This window comes from Leopardus geoffroyi, chromosome D3 (assembly GCF_018350155.1).
Source record: "Leopardus geoffroyi isolate Oge1 chromosome D3, O.geoffroyi_Oge1_pat1.0, whole genome shotgun sequence".
In the NCBI taxonomy this organism is placed as follows: domain Eukaryota; kingdom Metazoa; phylum Chordata; class Mammalia; order Carnivora; family Felidae; genus Leopardus; species Leopardus geoffroyi.
The window spans coordinates 4,951,300-4,975,578 of NC_059339.1; the positions used below are offsets into that span (position 1 = coordinate 4,951,300).

At 50.4% G+C, this 24,279-nt stretch overlaps 1 protein-coding gene across 1 annotated transcript in view; it reads right to left on the minus strand.

Moving 5' to 3' along the window:
* LOC123588322 (transmembrane protein 132B) overlaps nucleotides 1-24,279 on the minus strand; it is a 367,329-nt gene that overhangs the window by 170,295 nt on the left and 172,755 nt on the right. The window contains exon 3 of the mRNA XM_045459135.1: nucleotides 419-565. Coding sequence (XP_045315091.1) covers nucleotides 419-565 — 147 coding nt within the window. The remainder of the gene's footprint in view (nucleotides 1-418; nucleotides 566-24,279) is intronic.

Below are 24,279 nucleotides of genomic sequence, written 5' to 3' on the forward strand. Positions count from 1 at the left end.
ACGATTCCTCGGTCGTTACAGCTACCCTCTGTTTGCCGGTAAACGAGTCCACTTCCCCTTGCCTCTTAGATCATTTCCATGCTGCCCATTTCGTTCTTCAATCTTTAGTGCAACCAGTAACAGTAATAAACATAATTCTCAAAACACAGTTCTCAAACCCTGCACGTATGTGAGTGCAGGTAGTGTTTGAGACTGCTCACCTAGTTAGGCCATTGGCATATAAAGAGCGTAAAGAATAAAAGCCTTCCGCAGCAGCTAAGCCCCGTAATGGAACCATCCGGAAGCCGATGGGCAAAAGGAGCACATTGCCCATTAAAGGCAGAGGCATCAGCTCATCGATACGCACGTTGTTTTGCAATCAGCTACGCAGCCACCCTCGGCCCCCCGCCGCCGAGGCCGCGGGGGGATGTCGGCTTACCTGCTCTGCGGGTCTGGGTGGTGGCCCACGCAGGTGAGCGTGGCCGTGGTCTGAGAGCCACTGCTGTCTATTTCCTCCTGGACTGCCCACTGCTGCTCGCTGGTGACTCGAACGGCCGTTATCCTCACCCCTGCTGCTGCCTTAATTCTGTGGGGCGGGAAAAAGATGTACACATGTAAAACACCGCTTGAGGTCAAGACCCGTGCGAAAAATACAGAGCTAGAGCAGATCTCCCCTTTCCTCTGGGAGACGGAGGGAACACAGGCAGGGAATGGCTTTCCTTTGGAAACTAAGTGTCCTGTTATTTTTTTTTAATGTTTATTCATTTTTGAGAGACACAGAGAGAGAACACAAGCAAGAAAGGCGCAGAGAGAGAGGGAGACACAGAATCTGAAGCAGGCTCCAGGCTCCGAGCTGTCGGCACAGAGCTCGACGCGGGGCTCAAACTCACGAACTGTGAGATCGTGATCTGAGCTGAAGTCGGACGCTCAACCGACTGAGCCACCCAGGCGCCCCTCAGTTTCCTGTTACTTTTACAAGTGCCCGGAGTAGGAGGCCCAGCATTTTGCCAAGCATGTGTTACTTTACTGTTTCATGGACGTGCTGGGAACCAGACCTCTGTCCGCTGCAGGGACCGCGAGTGACGGGAATGAGGCAGAAGCGCCAGGCAGGTGTGGATGGGATCTGGAGATGGGGAGGGGCCCCCACGAGGTGGAGGGAGCACAAAAGACTGGGGGCTGGGGAAGCCAGTGGACCCAGGAGGAAGTGGGCACTCCGGGCCACACTGGGAGGAGAGAAGGAGGGGCACACTGTCCTGGGGAGAAAAATAAACACCGCATCCCGGCAGGACAGTGTGGCCAGGGACCGCCTGGCACAGCATGGGTTGTACAGCATTGGAACTCAGTTCCCCAAGGAAGAACCAAGGGACCCGGCTGCTCGCTCACCGAGAAAAGGCCAAGGAGAGCTCTCACAGCCTGCTTGTTTTGCATTTGTTCCCTGATCCTCAAATGACCTGTGCTGCAATGAACCAGAGTATGTCTCCTCAGTGACAGCGGGCATCCCAAGGCATCACCCAAGTTCTCAGCAGCCTTGGGACCTGCCCGTGGACACACTGGGGACACGTCTGGGGAACAATCAGGAGGAAGGCAGGTCCGTCGACCGCCCACTGTTTGCAGTGCCTTAAACAGGCGTAAGTAAGCACAAAAGGACGTGCTTGGGGGCGCCTGGGTGGCTCAGTCGGTTGAGCGACCGACTTCGGCTCAGGTCATGATCTCGGGGTGAGTTCCAGCCCTCCGCTGGGCTCTGTGCTGACAGCTCAGAGCCTGGAACCTGCTTCGGAGTCTGTGTCTCCCTCCCTCTCTGTCCCTCCCCTACTCATGCTCTGTCTCTCTCTGTCTCAGAAATAAATAAAACATTAAAAAATTAAAAAAAAAAAAAAAAAAAAAAAAAAAGGACATGCTTGGACTTCCGAGTCCAGGGATGAACACTGCACGGGTCACCGGGGAGCCTGAAGTCCCTCCGCTTCCCAGACGGAAGGCTGTGGACCAACAGGCAATGCTCACTGAGCCCCTGGGCCCCCTTTTCCACAGATACATCAAAAGGAACACGATTCAGCCATAAAAAGGAATGAAGCGGGACGCCTGGGCGGCTCGGTCGGCTGGGCATCTGACTCCGGCTCAGGTCACGATCTCCCAGTTCACGGGTTCGAGCCCCGCGTCACGCTCGCTGTTGTCAGCACGGAGCCCTTTCCAGATCCTGCCTCCCTCTCACTCCGCCCCTCCCCCCCCCACTCTCTCTCTCAAAAATAAACAAACATCAAAACAAAAAAAGGAATGGGGCACTGGCACAGGTTACAGGGCGGATGGACCTGAACCGCATCAGTCAATGCGGAAGAAGCCAGCCGCAAAAGCATGGAGACTGTGCGATTCCGTTTACGTCAAATGTCCAGAATAGGTACGTCCGTAGAGAGCCGACTGCTGGTTGCCAGGGTGGTGGCACCGTCCTGTGAATGTGCCGAATGCCACTGAACTGCTCCCTTAGATACTGTCAAGTTTATGTTATATGAATTGTTCATGGGTTCGAGCCCCGCGTCAGGCTCCCTGCTGACAGCTCGGAGCCTGGAGCCCGCTTCAGATTCTGTGTCTCCTTCTCTCTCTGCCCCTCCCCCACTCGTGCTGTCTCTCTTTCTCTCTTTCAAAAATAAACATAATAAATAAATAAATAAATAATCATTTATGAACACACACACACACACACACAAAAAAAAAAAAGTCTTTGAGACCCGAAGAAGGGAACTTATGAAGGCAGAATTTCAACGAGCAGGAGAGAGAGTTCCGGACTCAAGGGTTGTCCTAAAGCTCCTGGCTTTGCTGCCAACGTAAGGAGCCCGGGGGTGGAATTCGGAGATTCAAATCCTTGCAGACCCAGTTAGAAAAGGAATGCTTCCGCCTCCTTTCTTCTCCTTCATACAGGTCCTTACACAGATGCTCTCACACTCAGCTGCGAGCCCTCGAGCCCTGCGTTCCGGAGAAATCCCTGCCCATCCAGCAACGCCCCCAGGAGGTGCAGATGCCAAGCTCTGAGTGCTTGGCATTAGGGCTGCAGACACTGTCACTTTTTTCCTTGTCCCCCATCCTCCTCCCAAGCCACCTAGGCGTCCTGTGACCCCCTGCCTGACCCAGAGTATACCACGAACATTTCTGACGCAGTGCCCTCCTGCAGTCCCAGGCTCCTTTGGTTCTGGAAGCCCACCTCCCCCGCCCCCGCCCCCCGCCCCCGAGCCGCAGCAAAGTCAGACCAGAGAGGGTCACCCTGTGGCATCCGCAATCTGGAACACAAGGGGATCCAGAAACTTCAGTGCAGTTAATTTCTGGGCACAGAGGAAGTCTCAAGAAAACGAATACCAACTTTGCCCCCTTCCAGGCTTTCTAGGGTCCACCCCTCCCCCAGAAACGGACTTTCAAGCTGCCAAAGTACCTTCCAAAACTGCCATAAAGACTTGCCAACTTTCATACACACCAGGGATGGTAACTGTGAGCACCACAGTCACAAGTGAACTGTCTCCATCAGGGCAGAAAGCCATGCTGGGCAGAGGCATTGCATCCCCGTGTTCTTCTCAGCTTCTCGTTTCGACTATTATCATGAATTATCACTATCGTTACCCCCAGCAACCATCCACTGTAGCAAAAAACAGACACTTGCCCATTGGCATGGCTAAAACAAAGAGAGAAGACAGCAAGTGTAGACGCAGACGTGGCTGGAACTCGTCCGCATCGCCGGAATGAGGGAATCTGGTTCCATTTCTCGGGACAACGTCTACCAACCTGGATTTCTCTGGGTCCTACAGCCCGGCATTTCCACCGCTGGCCGTATATATGCCCACGAGAAACGCAGGCACGTGTTCCCCTTAAAGCTCCAAATGGAAACGGCCTACGCTGCTCACCAACAACAGAATAGATAAAGCATGTGAAACACGGTGCAGCAGAAACAAGGGTGAGTGGTCTACCACCCCGCAAAACAACATGACGAGACTCCAAAAATAATGTCGGGCGAAAGAAGCCAGATACGAAAAACTGCACAATCCCGTTTGCAGAACGTCTGAAACAGGCAGACGGGTCCGTGAGGTCGAAGTCTGTATCGTGGTTACTCTTCCGGGAAGTAACGGGAAGGGGTCCCCAGGGGGGGCTTCTGGATGTGGCTGCATGGTGGGTTTTGAGAACTTACCAGGCCGGGCTCACTTATGCGCACTTCCTCGTACACACATCCTAGTTCGGTATCGAGTTCAAATAAAGCAGGCAGACCTCATGCTTCTAACGGGGATGCCACGTTGCAGCCAGGGGGGTGTGACTTCGCCCCTGGTCCAGCCTCAGGACGAGTCAGACCTTCGCCACCCTGGACACACACACGGGCTTCTTCCCCTAACTTCCTCCACCCCTTGAGGTGCCCGGGGCCCCACCCTTGTTCTGAGGGACACAGAGTAATCTGAAACCTTGACCTTGTCTGTGATGGGGAAGAGTCTTAGAACCCCGATGAACATCCCTCTTGGTTGGAGCAGAAGCAGCAGCAGGTGACATCCCAGCTGCTGGACACAAGCAGTGAGAAAGACATCTGGCTTCCAGGCCAGGGTCCGCCCAGCAGGGACTAGAGACAGGGCAGAGACCCACAGCTTCTGCACCTCATTCCCCCTGTAACTTTCCAGCCCACAGCATCTACCATCTAGCAGGGCACAAGACGACTCGCTCGGTGAGTCCATCTGAGTCTTTGTTTCTTATACTTAGGCCAATCGCTTTAGGATTACTCAAACCTCAGCAGGAGTTTTGACCCGTCTGGTTGTTTACACGGTGGAGGTGCAGTAAAGGATTAATCCTCTGCGCTGACAGACTCTCCTCTTTGTGATCACAACGTGGCTGCAGTAGCTCCAGATCTCACATCCTCATCCACCAAAGGAAAAGCAAGATTCTCTCCCTCAGAACAAAATCCTGGAGCTAGGTTTTCATAGGTTGAATCAGATTGAGGAGTCCCCCCTAGACCACTAACTGTGGCCTAGGGGGTAGACGAACAAGGCTCACTGGCTTAGCCAGCCAACCACCATCCCTGCACTAAGGGTAAAGTTAAGCCCGGGGTGCCCGGGTGGCTCAGTCGGTTGAGCGTCCGACTTTGGCTCAGGTCACGATCTTGTGGTTTGTGAGTTCGAGCCCCGCATCGGGTTCATCGCCGTCAGACTGTCAGTGTAGAGCCTGCTTTGGAGCCTCTGTCCCCCAGTCCGCGCTCTTCTGTTCCTCACACACTCCCCAAAATAAGTAAGTATTAAAAAAAAAGGGGGGGGGTAAAGTTAAGCCCATCTGAATCACATGGCAGTAACCATAAGTGGCTCCTAAAAAGAAATTCAAGTGGCAACGGAAGAAATGAAAGCTGCGTATCAAAAGCACAAGCCTAAAGGCCAATTACTGAGGTCCTACCCCCCCCCCCAGCACAAGTTATAAAACTGTTCTAAATTCCAGTTCTTGGTCCAAATCCTTCCCGATTTTAGATTATCTTTGTTAGAACAATTTGAGCCCAGAAAAATCCAAGTCCTGAATATTCATCACATGTGTTTTAGAGAAATATTTTTAGGCTCGGTGATATTCTTAACACTTGTCATGTATAAAAACAACAATATCTAAAACGATGTGGAAACTATTAATGGTCTCTGCACGGCTAATGAGCTTGGGGGATCTGGGGGCTGAGCGAGTAAAAGGTGTGACCACTAGGTGGCAGGAGCACACAAGAAGCCCGATCTGGGCAAGGCTTGGACAGGTTCGCATGCTGGGGGAGTCCCTCCTAAGCATAAGCTTCTCCAGAGGATATGGCGCCACCCCAAAGGGGAGGGGGGCAAGAGAGGAGCGGGGAACAGGAGGATCAGAGAGGCGGGTTTCTGTGTCTACATGACGTCACTAAGCAACATGGCGGCACATCTACAGATCACAGCGCCCCAAAGGGCAGTGGCAGCCTGGGGTCTTCTAACCAGAGTTTATGGCTAACAGACGTTGGGCACGGTTTTGCAGGGTATGGAAAGCAGGCAGGCTCCAAATGGCTAAAAATATGCTTATTTGGGATATCTTTGTAACAATCAGATGCGTAACAATTTGGAGTTTGGAGCTGGCAGGATGTTGAGCTAACAAGTCCCAGTCTGTTGCGAAGAAATAAACAATACAGGAGCCAATATACAGGGACCATCTTTGGCTCCTTTCTGTAACAACTACTTTCTGATATTCATCAACAACTTACGTTTCTATTTCCATAGGACCCTCATTATAGAATGTTTATCTGCATGCCTGTAGTTACGGGATTACACCGGGAAGAATACATTGGCATACTCGGATTTGTCGATGAGCCGACTCTTCAGGTAAAGAGTCCCCACTCACGCGTGGCCCCTGGATGACAGAGGACCTGTCTCCCCCCACCGCTCCCTCACCCGTGCCATTTGGGTTTGGTCCTGTGCTGCTGGCTGTCAGCCATAAATAAAATGCAAATCGACGGCAACGTGAAAACTGCAGATCTTGTAATACTGGAGGACTGGCCGATGCCAGCAAAGCCACGGAGAAAGAGAACCCAAGAGGAGTCCACCAACGGCCGCTCAAGAGATCCGTACGGACGGTTAACAAGGGAACCAGAGAAGACCAGCAAAAATGATAGTTTCTTCCAAGGAGAGCAGTGTGAATAGCAAAGTGTAGTGACGCTCTTGGGGAAACTGGGGAAGCCCTCAAATATCTCTGCTAACTTGATCCTTGCGGTGATCCTACGACAATGTCTCGTGTGACGCAAAAAACGTGGTGCCGCACCGTTGGGTAAAATTGGAGGAAAGGAACAAATTGGCAGCAGGAAATGCGTGCTTTGCTCTGAGTGGCACCGAGTGGGAATTACTGAACCTAAAGTTTGCTTAATATAAGATAAAATAAACTTGTCGTCACCTCGATTTCATTTCTCAAGGAAGAAAAAAAAATCCCAATCAAGTTTCCTCTTGCTCGCTACTGTCTATGAGACTTTATGTTCCCATCAGCAGATTCGTTTCAGCTGGCCGAATATTCTCAGATGAAAGAAAAACCCCTAACAGTCTTGTAGCTTTGAATAGCAACGCTCTAAAAAAATGCATATTTTGAGTGTGTAAAAATACACTCACATTCTGTACTGGTGGCGAACCTGCCTCCTTCTGGTTCCTAGAATAACGTGTGCCTTCCAACCTTTGCTCTTGTCGGTCCCTGTGCCTGAAAGCCCCCCCCCAGGAACTTCTCCCTAATCTTGAGGTGTGGGCAAATGGGAAATTAAGAGAAATCAAAGGCTGCCAAGGGTGTGGGAAGGGAGGCAGGCATTGGGACGCTGTGGACGAGAAGCTTTTGAACTTTCAAGCACATCAGAATCACCTGCTGCTGGTTCCAAACGCCTAGACCCAATTTCCAGAGACCGTAATTCACCAGGTCTGGGGCAGGACCCAACAGGGCCGTGTTTTTAAACAAGCTGCCGTTATGATATATGTGGTCCTCAGAACACTCCTCGGGGAACGGCGTTTGGGACCCGTTCCAGAGGATCACATTCTGTCAAGGACAGTGAAGCCAGGGAACATCTGGGGTGCCACATACTCTCTGAGACAAGCCCAGCCCTGGGCACCGGAAGCACTTTCAGGGTGTGATTCAGGAAGACGGGAAAGATACTTTTAATTTGGATTCGCCCAGCAAACCACTTTCTCTGTGATGAATCAGCCAGAGAGAGAGAGATGTATGCGTGTCCCGCTAGGCACCTGGAGGCCGGCAAAGTCAGCCTCTGCTGAGAGCTCCTTTCAGACCATGATTCAAGCTTGCAAAGACCGCAGGGCGGGGCCAAGGGTCCGGGAGGCAGCTCACCACACTGGACCTGCCAAGAGGACCACAGGACAGGTGCGGGTCCCCTCCTACCCAGGTGGCTGAAATCCAGGACGCTGAGGATAGAGAGTTTGGGTCTCTGAGTCTGAAAGAGAACAAGAGTCATCCTGAAGGACAGACACGGAACCCATGCTGGAAGAAAGAGTGCACAGTCCTTCCGAGCAGAGTGTTGTGGGATAAGCGTTTCAGCTCTGAGCACAGAAGACGCAAAGAGGGATCTGGATGTGCACGAGAACTCTCCCCAAGCCACCTGCTGGCTCCTCGGAGCTATCTCTCCTCTCTTGTACCGCCGTTCCATCTTCTGTCTAGGACAGTCAACTTCTAAGCGAACCCGACATACAGCTTCTGACAAATCAGGAAGTTAACGTTTTTACAAGCAAGAGAATGGTTTTCGTGATGGCAACATTTCACTCACAACAGGTGCCTTGATCTTGTCACCGTGTTTGTTTGTTTGTTTGTTTGTTTGTTTACCTCCTGGGAGACGACTAGGTATCGGGGAAAGTCGATTTGCAAAGCAGCGGGGGCCCTCGGAGCAAGAAACAATGATAAATAAGAAAGCTTTCTGCTATTTCTACTATAATTCTGGAAATTTATTCTCCACTCTGGCCAAGGCAGCCCAGAGTATGGAAATGCCAGTGGGTTCACCCCTGCAGGAAGCCCCACTCAGCCTGTGAAGCCTGCTCTGCTGTGCCTCGTGGAGATTGTAATTACATCGTTTCCCCATCCGAATGCTGGCTTCTACCGTACAAGCATTTCTTCCCTGACTCGCGCTTTAGGGACATGTGGCCAAGCTCCAATCACAATGCCTTCCACAGGTGACGTAACAGAACAAGTCTGCCCCGAAAGTTCCTGCCGGTCTCCCCTGCTCTGCTGCAGCTGCATACCAAATGGCCACAAAGGGCGGAGGGGAGCGCAAGACAGCAGAAGGGTGTTCTCTCTCAGTTCCACTCAAGGTGCTGCAGGGCGGGTTCCTTCTCAGAGAATCTGTCCCATGCCTCTTCCCCAGCTTCTAGAGATTCTGGACATCCTCGGCTTGTGGACACCTCTCTCGAAACTCGGCGTCCGTCTTCCCACGACTTCTCCCTGTGTGTGGATCGGAGGCTCTCCTCTTACAAGGACACGGGTCATTGGATTTAGGGCCCGCAGGAATCCGGTAGGCCCTCATCTCAACCCGTTACATCTGCAACGATCCTCTTTCCAAGTAAGTTCCCATTCCAAGGTTTCAGGGGGACATGAATTTGGGGGACACGACACCTTCTCTACAGGCACAAAAGCCGAAAAAAGAAATAAGTAACAGGGGCGCCTGGGTGGCTCAGTCGGTTGAGCGTCCGACTTCGGCTCAGGTCACGATCTCACAGCTCGTGGGTTCGAGCCCCGTGTTGGGCTCTGTGCTGACAGCTCAGAGCCTGGAGCCTGCCTCGGATTCTGTGTCTCCCTCTCTCTCTCTCTGCCTCTCCCCTGCTCACGCTCTGTCTCTCTCTCTCTCAAAAGTAAATAAAAACATTTTTAAAAAATTTAGGGTCTATTCACTGAGTATCTATGACATGCGAGGTGTTAACCATCTCCTCTGTGCAGGGCAAATGGACAGTCCCAGGAGGCAGACAGACAGAACAGTGAAGCCTCCACGGACTCGGAAGCTACATTTTTGTCTGGCTTAAAATCCAAACTCCAGCTGCGTGACCCTGGAAAGTCACTTAGCTCCTCTGTGCCTCCGTTTTCTCATCTGTAAAATGGGACTATTAATGACAGTACCCATCTCACAGCAGAGCCTGCACACAAGAAGGACAATGCAGCATTCGTGATGTTGCTGGTGGTGCCAAGAGGGGCACCAGCCTGCCCCCAAATGCTGACATTCCAAAGAATCATCCCTTGGTGCTAAAATGTTTCAGGGACAGATGAAAAAGTACAGAAAAGTGGGGCGCCTGGGTGGTTCCGGCGGTTAAGCCTCCAACTTCGGCTCAGGTCATGATCTCACCGTTCATGAGTTCAAGCCCCGTGTCACCTCTGTGCTGACAGCTCCGAGCCTGGAACCTCCGAGCCTGGAGCCTGCTTGGGATTGTCTGTCTGTCTGTCTGTCTGTCTCTCTCTCTGCCCCTCCCCTGCTCGCGCTCTGTCTCTTTCTCTCAAAAATAAACATTAAAAATTTAAAAAAAAAAAAAAAAAAAGTGCGTTAAAGCTGTTGTGCGAGCCATCCAGCAAGTTCCCGGCCCTGCTCACCCCACCCACAGAAGATCAGGCAGACTGGTAGGGTCAGCCCGGCAGGCAGCCCCCTCTCTTGATGCAACACTTGGCCTGCCCACTGGGAGCCGCGCATGCCCAGTCCGCGATGTTCCCCGTGTGCTGACTCCACCCTCGGCTTCAGGGATTGGTTGGTGTGTAGCCAATCAAAGCACGGTGTCCTCCTGAACAGGGATTGGGCCGAGCAGAAACCACATGACCCAACCACACCAATCGGAAATAGCACATCGCCTGGCCCCACAGCTGATGGGCTCGCGAATAGACACGTAGGAATCAGGATCTGCTGGGGAGAGTGGGGCTCAGCTCTTGGTTCACTAAGCAAGCAAGTGTTGCAAGGATCCACTTCCTGCCTGAGCATGAAACCAACAGGTGGAAAGGGATGGCTTCCCAGCCGCATTGTCTGAGCATCTGGATTCAGCCAGACCTGAGGCTGCCTTGGCACTTTTTAGTTAGGGGATCCAGGAAAGTTCCTTCACGCCACTTTGAGTTTGGTTTCCTCTATTTGCAGTTGAAAGTGAACTGACAAAAACACACAGGTGCTGACATTTCTGCCACTCAGAGGACCAAATAAAATCGCAAAGTTCACAGAAGATACACATACAAAGTTCCCCTGCAATCCAAGGACAAAAGAACAGATGGCAGAAGGACGTTCAGCATGTCAACCATCCTTGTGAGTCCTGAGAGCAAATATTAAATAAAAGGAATCTATGGAAACAGTCCAAGATGCTCTCCCTTTGCCATACCCATCATTTCAGTATTAAATGTTAATAAACAAAGCTAAGGCATAAAAAATTCAATTCATAACACAAAAATAACCTGACCTTTTATGGAACTAAACTCATTTTCCATCAGACCTGCTATTTGTACAGTATTTGGTGATATAAATTCTCCAATGCCTGGTAAAGAATCATTTTCCCTAGTAATTTAAAGCTCTTTGTGAGCCACAGTGAGTTTTTTCCATCTCCTCCTCTCCACCCAGACATAGTCAAGGGCTCACCCTGACAAGCTGGATATGTCCGGTCCATGAAGACTTGTCAGTAACCTGGGTACTCACAGACACCAAGAAACACACACACAAATCCATATTCACAACTTTATCTACCATCTACAATGTGATCACCCGGAGTTGAGTTATTTTTGCAACACAGAACTCTCTCCCCTGAGTCTCAGATACATGGCCAAGGGAATACCTTGACATCACCTCTGGACATCATTATGCTGCGGGTGGTGACAAGAGTATCATAAACCAGCCTGCCTTTTGAAGTCTCAAAAGAAAATCAAACTCAACATGCTCAGAACCCAGCCCACAATAAAAACAACCACCTTGCTTCTCTTGTCGTCCTTGGGAAAGAACCAGTCTCAGTCTGTTCAGGATGCTGTAATAAGATACCACCAACTGGGGAGGGGGCGGGGGGCTTAAACAACAGAAATGCATTTCTCACAGTTCTGGATGCTGGAAAGGCCAAGGTCAAGGTGCTGGCAGATTCTCTTCCTGGTGAGGGCTCTCCTCCTGGTTTGTAGACGGCTGCCTTCCTGCTGTGTCCTCACAGTATGGAAAGCAGAAAGAGGAAGTAAACTCTCTCCTATTTCTTTCTATAAGGGCACTAATACCATCATAAGGGCTCCAGCCTCGTGACTTGCGTACCTCCCAAAGGCCCCATATCCAAATACCATCACACTGGGGATTAGGGTGTCCACACCCACATAGTGATGGGGGGAGGGAGGAGGAGATTCAGTCCATAGCAACCACTGTCCGCCGAAGTGCTCAAGCTAGAAACTTGGGGATCACCCTTGGCACCTTCCTTTCGATGACTGCCTCCCCATGCCTCTCTCCACGTCCCCTGCGTCTTCCTCACGTGTGTCGCTGCAATACACATCTACAACCATTGCTACAAACCACACCTCCATGAGGGTGAGCTGCTCAAAATCCTGAGTCATCAAAGCTCCGAACTTAAAACCCACTGCTTACACCAGTGTGAGGACACATCCAAATGCCTACAAGGCCCTGCCTGGTCTGGACCGTGATGAAACTGCCTAACGGAGGAAGTGGTGATGCTGATCATTTAGTGGCTACATAGACTCTGGAACCAGGCTTCCTAGATTCAAATCCCGGCTCTTCCATTTGCCTGCTCAGCGAGCTATATCACCTCGCTGAGCCTCAGTCTCCTCGTCTGTAAAATGGACTCACAGTAGCTCACTGTAGCCATCTTACAGGTGTCGGATGAGGATTGAATTATAAGCACTTAGTAGGTGCTGTTTTGGTTACCTCTCTAAGTTCATGGCTCCACGCTTCTCTACTGGCCCTTCTCTATTCCTCAGAAGCCCAGAACTTTTTCCCCACCTGGCTTTACTGTTCATTCTCTGTTTGTCCTGCAGATTGGTTTTCTAGCCTTCTCCTCTTGTCCGTACTGCTGGAGGCTGGTGGCCATGAACAGCATCACAAGGGTTCCCTTGTGCTCCCCTGACCTCCCTCTGGCTTCCAGGGGGGTCCAAGCAACAGAAGGCACAGCAGGAGACGAGGTGCTGAGAGAAAAGGCTGTGGTTTTTACAGCCCTGCCTTCGCCCTGCAGGTGAGGGTGGCTGCTGCGTTCCTCTCCCTGTGAACACAGCTCCCGTGGACAAGCCTTGGTGCCCCCGAGGTTTGCTCTCCTGATTCCTGTGATTCCCCTCCCTGCCCTCGCCTCCTGGGCCAGGGTGGTAACTGCTTACCACTGTCACCCATCCTGGTGCCTTCCCACCCTCCGCTGGCTCCCTTCACCCCGCCCCTACCCTGGTCCAAAGCCCCCCTTCACTAAATTCTCTTCGGTATATGCCAGCTCTTTCCCGCCTGAACCCTGATTGGTTCAGGCCTTTGCATATACTGTTCCCTGTGTCTGAAGCTTTTTCCCTCCCACACTCCCCCTCCCAACTATCTGGATCACTCCTACCCACTTTTGACTCAACTTAATCCACACCCCAGAAAAGCCTCCCCAGATACATGGGACCAGGTTAGTTTTTGTTTTTGTTTTTTTCTTTTATTGCATCTTGATTTTTCCTTCTCAGCACTTATCACAACTAGTATTAAATAATGATCCGTGTGAATTTTTACACACGTTATCGTTCACCTGACCGTAAGACCCATAGCGGCAGAGAGGACAGACATGTTGCTTGTTTTCATTATATTCCCCATCTCACACAACGCTTTACACACACTTGGTGCTCAGTGGCGCACTTGTTGAATTAATCACACAGTCCAACAACGGTAATCTGTAGGTCCTGCAACGGGAATGCCCAGGCTTTGTCCAATGCAGGAAGCAACAAGGCAAGCTGATGGCCCAAAGCCCCTCGGGTGGCTTCTCAACCTAAGAGAGGTGCTCTCGAAAGATCATTACACCTGCCACGTCTCGGTTATCGACACAGCTGCTAACTACGAATGCTCCCTGACCAAACTTTGTGTCGGACCCTATGTAGGAAGTTTGGGCACTAAAGGCAGGCTGAGTGGCAGGGAAGCTGGCATGGACCTCGAGGCCCCAGGACGCCGGTGGACCCAACGTCGTGCGTCACTCAGTAGCGGCAGCAGAAACAGCACCTCGCGTTCAGTTACCGCCCAAATACTTGCCAAGTGACTTTCACACATATCATCCCGTTTGTTCCTCATGAGAACCTGTGAGCTGCTGCAGGGGAATTATTCACACGCCCACGATCGCACAAGTGGGGAGATGCAGAACAGAGCTGGACCCCCGTGGCCACGGGTCCCAGCCCACGGCTCCTCCCAGGAGGTGAGCCAGCCTTGCCCACACGGGCTTTGCGCCCTCCTGGCTGGGGAAGATCTTGACTGCTCCAAGGGGAAGTGCTCCAAACCTGTCCTCTCCAGGGGCCCTTTCGCCCAGCACAGGAAGTGCCTGCAAATGCAATGTAACAAAGGAGCAAAGAACGTATCTCCAGGCCCCAGTGCCTGGGTTCAAAGCCAAATGTTGCCACTCTCCACCCGTACAACCCAACACCAATTACTTTAGCCTCTTTGGGTCTCAGCCTCCTTCTCTGCAGGATGAGGACAACCACGTCTGCTTGGATGGTAGCCTTGGGTATGGAATGAATGAATGCATTCACATCACACAGCACAATGCCTGGCATATGGCAAATCCGTGTCACTTCTGACCAGCCCAACTGTCCCCGGGAACCAGGCAGGTAACACGGAGGTGAATAGCTGAGCAGGTAGAGAGACTACTGTAAACTGGTCCCCAACACATGCCCTGGTCTAAGGGGACGCCCCATGAGCAACCTGTACTTCGACCTACAGAGGTAGCCCCCTCTGGTGACGAGACCTTCCACCTGGGGGGCTCCGCCCACTCTGCAACATGACTTTGGACCCTCCTCATTGCAAGAGGTCTGCAGCCCCAAGGCTACCCTGGAGGAGGCATTCTCGAAGGAGTTTCTGCTTCCTCACAAAGCTAACGATTTTGCTCCATTTCCTCAGTCCAGGAGATTAACCTCCCAAGACCACACGGGACACAGTAAATACGTCAAACACATACATACATGCACGTGCACACACACACACAGTGCTCTTTCGTGCTTTGGGGGAAAAGGGCTCATTGGTGCAGATCCTAAGATGGGAAAGGGGAAAAGGTAATGCCTCAATTACCTACTGAGGGACACACAAAAGACCACGGAGACCAAGCTTCAGTGGACACTGCCTTGCGTGGCCTTCCTACGAGAGAAAATTCTGTCCTCTGCACACAGCCCAGAGACCCACGTGTTCCTGAACAAGTGAATAATCAGAGCACCCATTTGGGCACCTATGTTCGAGGATCCAGTATTTCTAGCTGTGTTTGTGACGGAAGTTCCAGTGTGACACACAGAGACTTGGGAAATGAGAAGCAGAAATATTTCTTAATCCTCCTTTCTCAAGAGAGACTTCCTGGGGCCCCTGGGTGGCTCAGTGAATTAAGCATCCAACTTCGGCTCAGGTCATGATCTCGCGGTTCGTGGGTTCGAGCCCCACCTCGGGCTCTGTGCTGACAGCTCAGAGCCTGGAGCCTGCTTTGGATTCTGTGTCTCCCTCTCTCTCTGTGCCCCTCCCCTGCTTGTGCTCTCTCTCTCTCTCAAAAATAAATTAAAATTTTTTTTTTTTTTAATTTTTTTTTTTTTCAACGTTTATTTATTTTTGGGACAGAGAGAGACAGAGCATGAACGGGGGAGGGGCAGAGAGAGAGGGAGACACAGAATCGGAAACAGGCTCCAGGCTCTGAGCCATCAGCCCAGAGCCTGACGCGGGGCTCGAACTCTCGGACCGAGAGATCGTGACCTGGCTGAAGTCGGACGCTTAACCGACTGCGCCACCCAGGCGCCCCAAAAATTAAAATTTTTTAAATAAAAAATAAAGTAGAGACTGCCTATGTAACAGGTCATAAATACAACCTGAAAAGAAAAAAAAGGTAAGCGCTACAAAGAGACCAGATTTCTGTCTGGGATACCCAAAGCCACAGATGTTCAGAAACATCTTTCTTAGGCAACGTCTCCCCTGTGCCTCAGACTCCTCAACTGTGGGTCATCACTTCAGAAACAGTCTTCAGAGGAATAGAAGTCAAATACCCCTGGGTCTTAGAGAGCTGGAGATTTACTTCGAGCTGGGATACCAGCTCCCTGTGTGATATTAGCCAGGTCACGACACTGGCTGCTGTGTGATGCCTGAACAGCCTCGCCAGCCTGCATCATTTGGTTCTTATCTTTGCAAACTCAGGAACATAATCAGATATTATTGGATCCAAGAGAAACCACCTCCTTTATTACGTTTTTATTTATCTGTTTAGAGAGAGAGAGACAGCACGAGCAGGGGAGAGACAGAGAGAGAGGGAGAGACAGAATCCTAAGTAGGCTCCACACTGTCAGCACAGAGCATGACGTGGGGCTCGATCATGACCTGAGCCAAGATCAAGAGTGAGATGCTTAACCTGCTGAATCACCCAGGCGCCCCAGAAACCACCACCTTTCTGTTCCTCCTAAAGCCGAGGTTATGCCCACCTCAGAGTCCTTGCAATGACTATTCTCCTGCTCTCCCGGCTCTTTGATTGTGACCGCCCAACTTCATCCAGCCTGTTCGCTCACTGAATATTCACCCAGTCACAGTCTCGTCACCTTGTCGTACCACCCTAGGCATTTTCAACTGCAACAAACAAACCATGAGGTAGAAAACCAAAATGCGACAAAGCTTCATGTAAAGAACAAAAGTGCAAAAGCAGGCAGAATCTATTAATTTGCTCACGTGTGATGGACATTTTTTTTCAATAGCTGGCAGTGCTACAAAAATCACTTTCAATTCACCGCTCCCCAATTTATTTTTTTAATGCTTATTTTTGAGAGAGAGCTAGAGAGCGAACAGGGGAGGGGCAGAGAGAGAGAACCCAAGCAGGCTCTGCACTGTCAGTGCAGAGCCCAGTGTGGGGCTCAGACTCATGAACCGTGGCTCATGACCTGAGCCAAAATCAAGACAGAGTTGGACACTTAACAGTCTGAGCCACCCAGGAGCCCCCCCACCACTACCCAATTTAGAAGACATCAGTGGGGGCGCCTGGGGGGCTCAGTCGGTTGAGCGTCCAACTTCAACTCAGGTCATGATCTCGCGGTCCGGGAGTTCGAGCCCCGTGTCAGGCTCTGGGCTGATGGCTCAGAGCCTGGAGCCTGCTCCCGATTCTGTGTCTCCGTCTCTCTCTGCCCCTCCTGTGCTTGCACTCTGTCTCTCTCTGTCTCAAAATAAACACCAAAAAAATAAACTAATTAAAAACAAATAAAAGACATCAGTGGCCCCAATGCTGACCCATGTCCAGACTGTATTTGCCCAGACATTCTTTCTTCTCACCAGCCCACTGACCTTACCACCCTCTCAGTATGTGTCCATCTAGAATTTGCTCCATTCTGGGGTGCCTGGGTGGCGCAGTCGGTTAAGCGTCCGACTTCAGCCAGGTCACGATCTCGCGGTCCGGGAGTTCGAGCCCCACGTCAGGCTCTGGGCTGATGGCTCAGAGCCTGGAGCCTGTTTCCGATTCTGTGTCTCCCTCTCTTGCTGCCCCTCCCCCGTTCATGCTCTGTCTCTCTCTGTCCCAAAAATAAATAAACGTTGAAAAAAAAAAAAAAAGAATTTGCTCCATTCAAAATCAACAAGTACTCCAGTACCTGTTTGGTTCAAAAAATATGGGCACCATGAACACCAAAACACCAAAGATTTCTCTATGCCCCCCCTACTACAATATAAGCTTCAGGAGATCAGAAAACTATACCCTTTCCCACTACAGAGTCCGTGTAAAAACCAGTATCTGGCAAACAAAACACACTAAAATATTTGTTGAATTGACAAATTAATGAATTTCCCACAAGAGAAATGTATGAGACACTGTCTGCCTCTCATCGGTTAAATTAAAAATAGGATATTAGGACCCTGGTATTCCTAGGAACCTCGTTTAAATCAGTTGGTCATTTTGTTTTGTTTTTTTGTTTTTTTTTTTTTTTTAGTTTCCAAAACTACTGTAGAGTACAGGAAAGTCACAAAAATAAAGTCACGTTTCCCTGGGAAACTGTACCCTGAGAGTTACTTTAGGTCTACGCCCAACACAAACTTTATCAGCATCTGTTCTCATGTGACCTAGAATATTCCGGTTCCCTGTCACTGAAAAGGCTCCCTCTGGACAGAAGCCCAGGACACATCCACCACCTCCAGCAAGAAGATCTGCCAGCTGCTGAGCCCCTTGGCAGGATGGCAAACAAACAGCCATGAGGGGGCGCTGCAGAGCTGCCCCTCAAGAGGCCAGAGATGGGGGAGCCAAGGGCCAGGGGCCAGGTCCCCTCCCCATGCAAGTCTCAAGAGACCACACAGTTGTTTTTACAACAATAGACGTCAGGAAGAAACAGTGATAAATAAAACACCAAACCTGCATCTGGCCAATGATTTTTTTTTTTTTTTTGGCCATATTTTAAAATGCTAGTAACTCATTCCATTTTTTTAAATGCCTGAAGTTAAATGTTAAAAATATTTTTTTTTAACAAATAGAGAGCAAGCAATGTTCTCAGAATGTGGCAGACACCCACCCTATCTCTAAGGGTACATGAGAAAATTTCAGGCGGCGTGACAAGGACATAATATTAAACAACATTAAGTTGAAAAAAGAGAGTTTCTAATCTTTCCCCACCCTTCTGATTAAATCAAGTGGAAAGCTGTAGCTGAGTGTTCACATCTTTAACCTTCTCTAACGCTCCCAAATCTCTGCCTTTAACAAAGAGAACTAATGAGCCTCAAAATCAAGGCATTTTGGAGGCTTCAACTATCTAGCTTGAATGTTATTAACACTGGCTTCTGTGTGTAACTGTTGTAACAGCTGCCTCCTATTTACAGCCATGATGCAGGGTTTCCCATTTATAGAAGAGAAATAAAGTTTCTGTTGTAGGTAAATTTAATTCAGTAAAAATATAAGCTGATCTAAAGAAGCATACCAATTAAATAGTAGCATGATGGCGATGAATATATAGGGACAAGATACTGAAATGTGGTAAAGACACAGCACTGGCCACTCAGCCCCTGAGGTCATGGCTCCCATGCAAGATGGGTTTAGGTGATAAATTCATTACTGTCCAAGCTACACATTTACCTTAATGTGTACCAGAAGAAAAATAAAACCAGAAAAATGAGAGTCTGATCTTCTACCTCAAGGGAGTGACGTAAAAGTTTCTTTTAAGATAAATGCATTGCCAGAAGAAAATTTTTTTGTGTGACCAATTGCAATGAAAATAGGAAGGGAAAAGTGGCACGTAAAAACTGGAACTGAGAAATTCCAGGCCCGGAGGTGGCCTGGACCGGCTTCCAGGGCTGGCCTCCCCCTGCACCGCACCCCAGCAGCAACACCCCGGAGGCCTTCAAGCTGCAGATCAAAGAAGCAACTGTTCTATCACAAGAGCGTCTCCATCCAGCTCAATTCAGCAAAGCAGTCGGTGCCTCAATCTGAGAATTCCGCCAGGGTGGGTTGGCTCAACAGCTCAGATGAAAGAAAAAAACCACATCTGGGGGAGGAGTCAAGCTGCCGAGAGAGAACTCAGAGTTTACCTTTCAGCTGTCAAAAAACACTCTGCTGTGGAACACACGGCCCCCTGCCTTCACCTGCCCACACCTCCTGTCTCTGCCGCTGGCAGTCCACAGAGCCACTGAGAATGGGAAGCCACACACAGGAAGAAATTTCAAGCAAAGAGAAGGCAAAGAAAACAGATTTTTAAAAAGCAAAACACCCACAACTTTCACAAATATAGACTGAGCTAGAATAATTCGTTGAGGGGCTCAAGCCTAAGACACATTTCAAAGAACAATGTTACCGAGCCGAGCCTAATGTAATTTTCTGGCTTCTGGTTGCAATGATCAAACCACACGTGGCTCATAGACTTCTAAACTTTCTCAAGGGCCTCTGCATTTGGTTACATCTCAATTGATTTCATGGCTTTATGATTAAGGAATGGAGAGCCAGAGATATGAAATGGCCCAAGCGAGGTTCTAAAGAGCCGGGACCAGAACCCAGACCCCCAACTGATGGAAAGCTCTCCTTTCTTTCCATCATCCCGTGTCACGGTTCATTCAGAAGTGCAGTAAAGCACCCTCCGGCACCTTCTACATGTTCTTGCACAAAACATCCTGTTCAGGGTTATTCAGTATCCTGGGACCACCTCTTGGAATGAAGAAGATAAAAGCAGGTGATCTCAATGAGAAAGAGACGCTACACTGACTGCACAGAGACAGTTGTCGTAGAAGAAAGGATGAGTCAGAGCCTACTTGGGTCTGCGTTTTAGGAGTCTAAACATATTGGGTGTGTGATGGAAATTATTTATATTTAATATAAAACCATGTGATAATAACCTAAAAAATCAAACACTCAAGGAAAGATGGACGTGAGTTAGAGTTCTTTGCTTCCACACAACAGAAACCCAGTCTGGCCAGCATATGAGAAAGGGATTTGTACAAGAGATACAGGGCATCTCGTAGAAGGGAGGGGAGGGCTGGAAACCCAATGCCAGGAAGGAGCCAAGATCCAGGGTAGGTAACTGGCAGGATTCCCATGGAGACCACTTAATCAGAATCACCAGTCCCCACCCCCTGGCTTCCACTCCAGCTGGCACCAAATATCCTGTGCACCCGAGACCTATGGTAATTGCACTCCCACTGGCATCCAGAGAGAATTTACCTCCGTAGCAGAGGCACACCACCTATGCACTAGCCAGCAGGAGGAACCTGCTTGTTCACCCAACTCAGTCCCTGTGCGGACTATGCATGTGAACACACACACGTGAACAGCAATGGAAACTTGTGAAGCATGTTCCCACCGCCCCTCAGCCCGCCTGCTTTCAGCACTGCTGTGGTGGACAGTTCCGTGAGCCCTGACCAGTGGCTTTCACCAAAGCCCTTCTTGGCTTTTCTGCTGTTTTCTCCCAGTTACCTCCCCAGGGACAACCTTCAGCCAACTGGGATGGAAGTCAGTAGACAGATGTCACCGCTGCTCTGTCTTCCAGTGGAACAGTTCTGAGACGCCTTCTCCACAATTCCGAGGGGGAGCCCCAACGGACAAAGCCCCAAGGACTCATCATTGCCCTTTTATCAGCTTTTCCTGTCTCCCTGTCTCTCCATCCCTGCCTCACACTTCTGCTTTCGGCATCACCTTCTAGATAAACTACCTGGGCCCCAGTTCCTTGTCTCAGAATCTGCTTCGGGCCCACACGCACATCTTGCACATACTTGTGCACCATGCAATGTCTTGCAGAGAAGGATGGGGCCTAGGACCCCCAACGGTTCAGAAGTTTATGGAATATAAACCTTCCAAAATCTTACCAGAAGGGACTAAAAAGACGTGCTGGGATTCCCCTGAGCTGGGACAGAATTAAGGCAGAACTCGGTTTTATATGTATAGTGTGTGCTTAGTAGTGAGGCTGGCACATAAAATCAGTATCACAGCAAGAAGCTACTAGAACCCTCAACTAGGACAGAAGGAGGAAATAATATTCTTAGAGCCAGGGACCAGGGTCACATGAAGGGTGATAAAAGCACAGTGGGCTCATCAAGCATCAGAAATGTAGCTGCTGCCATAGATGTCAGATAACAGAGGAGAGGCAGGAACACCCCAGCTGCTCCTTTTCTCCTGCCCTGCAATCCTCTGCCAGGGCCTCCCCCTGGCTGCAGCCAGATGAAGGGAACCTGGGACCTGCAGGGTCAGCCCTCTGTGATACAGGCAAAGAAAGAGCACGGGCTGGATTTGAGGGCACGAGCACATGCCCTACTCCAGTCACCGTGCTTGGGATCAATCCACACATCCCTTCAATGCCTCGGTTGATGAGCCGTCTGAGCCTTGAAGGAGGCACCCGACTCCTTGCCCATTGTAGAGGGTTGGATGGTGCCCCCTAACGATATATCCACCCAGAACCTGTAAATGCTACCTTATTTGGAGAAAGTAATTAAGGTACAGGTCCCAAGATAAGATCATCTTGGACGAGGCTGGGCTCTAAACTGAATGACGAGTGTCCTCGTAAGAGACAAAAAAGAAGACAGAGACACACAGAAGGGGAGACCATGTGAAGACAGAAGCAGCAGGTAGCAACAAACCAAGCAATGCCAAGGGTTGCTGGCCTCCACTATACCCAAGAGAGAGGCATGAACAGGGCACTCTCCCTCAGTGCCCCCAAAAGGAACCAACCCTTGAAACTGATGCCTTGATTTCAAACTCTAGCCTCCAGAACGTAGAGACAACAGACTCCCGTTACTTGAAGCCGCCAAGTCTGCGGTAATTTTTCACGGCAGCCCCAAGAAATGAATACACCCATCCTTAGCTCCGTCTTTCTAGACCACAGCATTCTCTCCTTCCAAGACGAAGACAGATCTTCAATCAGGAAGATGGGAACAAGCTAGAAGTCCAAAGGCTCTGCCTTGTATGTGGTATTATAATCCCCAAAGCCTTCATGTCTCAAAACCCCAAAGTCCACGAGCCTCTCCCTGTAATGGCAGCACGTAGGGAGCGTCTTTGTTTTATTCACAGTGGCAAGCCACCTCTGGAGCCAGGAGCATTTACTCCAGGTGGTGAATAATATCCCGGTGACGATGTGCATGATGATTATCTTCACTTCAGTCAGTTTCTCCCTGTCCTAATGAGTTCCACTCACTGACGAAACCGTCTTCTGCCTATTTTCTGAAGTAACTGGATAAGGCACTGTATTAGTCTCCAATTGCTGCTATAACAAATGACCATAAGTTTAGTGCCTTAAAACGACACGAATGTCTTATTCTGGAGGCCAGACGTCTAAAAGGGGCTAAAATCAAGATGTCAACGGGGTTGCATTCCTTCTAAGTAGGGATTTAAACCAGTCTTCCATGCTTCCTGGTCCATGCTATTTCTGTGAGACCACACAGCTTCCTGGAATGAGGGGTAAGCTGAGCGAAGGGATCCACCCCTCTATCCAGGCTAATCACAATGCAAGTCTCAGGAGCCCCCTGACTACAACCCCAACATCCCTCCCACCTGGGCCACCCAACGCTCCCTACTCAGTGTTACCGTCTCTGCCAGATCCAGAATGCCTTCTCCCCTCCTACTCTCATGCCCTCATTTATCCAAACTTTACCAGCCAAGACCAAGTGACATCGCTTTTCTAGCCTCCCTAAACACGCACATTACAAAACACTCCTGAAACGCCCAAGGCATCAAGCCCTGCTTCGTCGCTCACCTGCTGGGATTCATGCACTGCATCCCCCAAAGAATTTTAAGATCTTGGCAGGTGAGCGCCCCATCCAAGCGTCTTAGTAACTTCTAGAACACCAGCTGAGGGGCGCCTGGGTGACTCTGTCGGTTAAGTGTCCCACTTGGCTTGGGTCATGATCTTGAGGTTGGTGAGTTCAAGTCCCACGTCGGGCTCTGTGCTAACAGCCTACTTGGGATTCTCTCTCCCCTTCTCTCTCTTCCTCTTCCCCCACTCTCATAAATAAATAAATAAGTAAATAAATAAATAAATAACAAAAAATAAAACACCAGCCAAGCATGTACTCAATGAACGTCTGTTAATTGAAACCCATAGCAAGGAGCCAGAGTTACAGGCGTATTCCAAGGAGGTGGTCCTTAAAGAAAATGGTGCCTTCCCCTTCCCTGAAGGGTCTGTCCATCTCAGTGAGGATCCTCTGAGAATGTACATCGTGTCCCACGAGATACACCCTGGGTCTGCGTAAGTGGAAAAGAATTATAGTAACAAGGAAAGTGATCCTAATTAGGGCTCTGTGCCAGGCCCTGGTATATATAATATACACAAATTATTTATTCCTCACAGGGCCCTCATGGGGGTACTTCATCATCCCCATTTCATAGAAGGGAAACTGAGGCATGAGCACACACGAGAAGTGGCCTCGCCGTCCACTCTGTCCTCCAGGCTTCCTTAGCTAAGGCCGCCCTACCCAACCTCCGCCCCACCTGCACTGCTCTGGCCCCACGTAATCCCGCATCCGAATCCCCCTGACCTCTGACTTGGGCTTCCTCCCGGAGTCTCCCTTTGGTTCCCTGACCTTCATGATAAGTCCCACCTGTGAGAAACCTCCATCTTGCACCCCCGGGGGCGGCTCCCATCCGTCCGAAGTAGAGGCACCCTCAAGAAGCACAACCTTCACACCTGCACAGGCGCGTCCCCTCCACGGCGCGCAGGGGGGAGGCACAGGGAGGAGGTGAGCAGGCAGCTGCACTTGAGCTGCAGCTTGCCGGCCCCGCCCCCAGTGACTCCCACTCGGTGGCTCTGAATGTGGCCCAGGACCTCTGCATTTTAACAGCCTCCCCCAAGGGATTCTGCTGCCAGAGGCCCCCAGAGTGCACTCGGAGAAACCCGGAGAGAGGGTGGGGGTGCCCCGGGAAGGGGGTCACTCAGTGCACCCTCCCCTCCCCACAGCAGAGCGGGCATTCGTTTTACATGAACTTTTTCAGAGCATCCTGACGCCCGCACTGCATGCACAGGTGTGCCCGTGGGTGTCAGCTCAGCTCGCTGGAGGCTGTGCGATCCTACGATCCCTGCGTGGACCACTCCGCTTCCCTGTGGCGTGACAGATGTCCCAAAGCATCCTCAGCTTTCAGAGGGAGAGGGGGATAAACTCGCCCTCTCTGAACACCTCCCTCAGCCTGGGTGATTCACCCTTGCAGGGGACTCCCTCTAGACTCACCGCATAGCCTTCAGGAGCTGGTATGGTCCCGTTTTAGAGAGAGACAG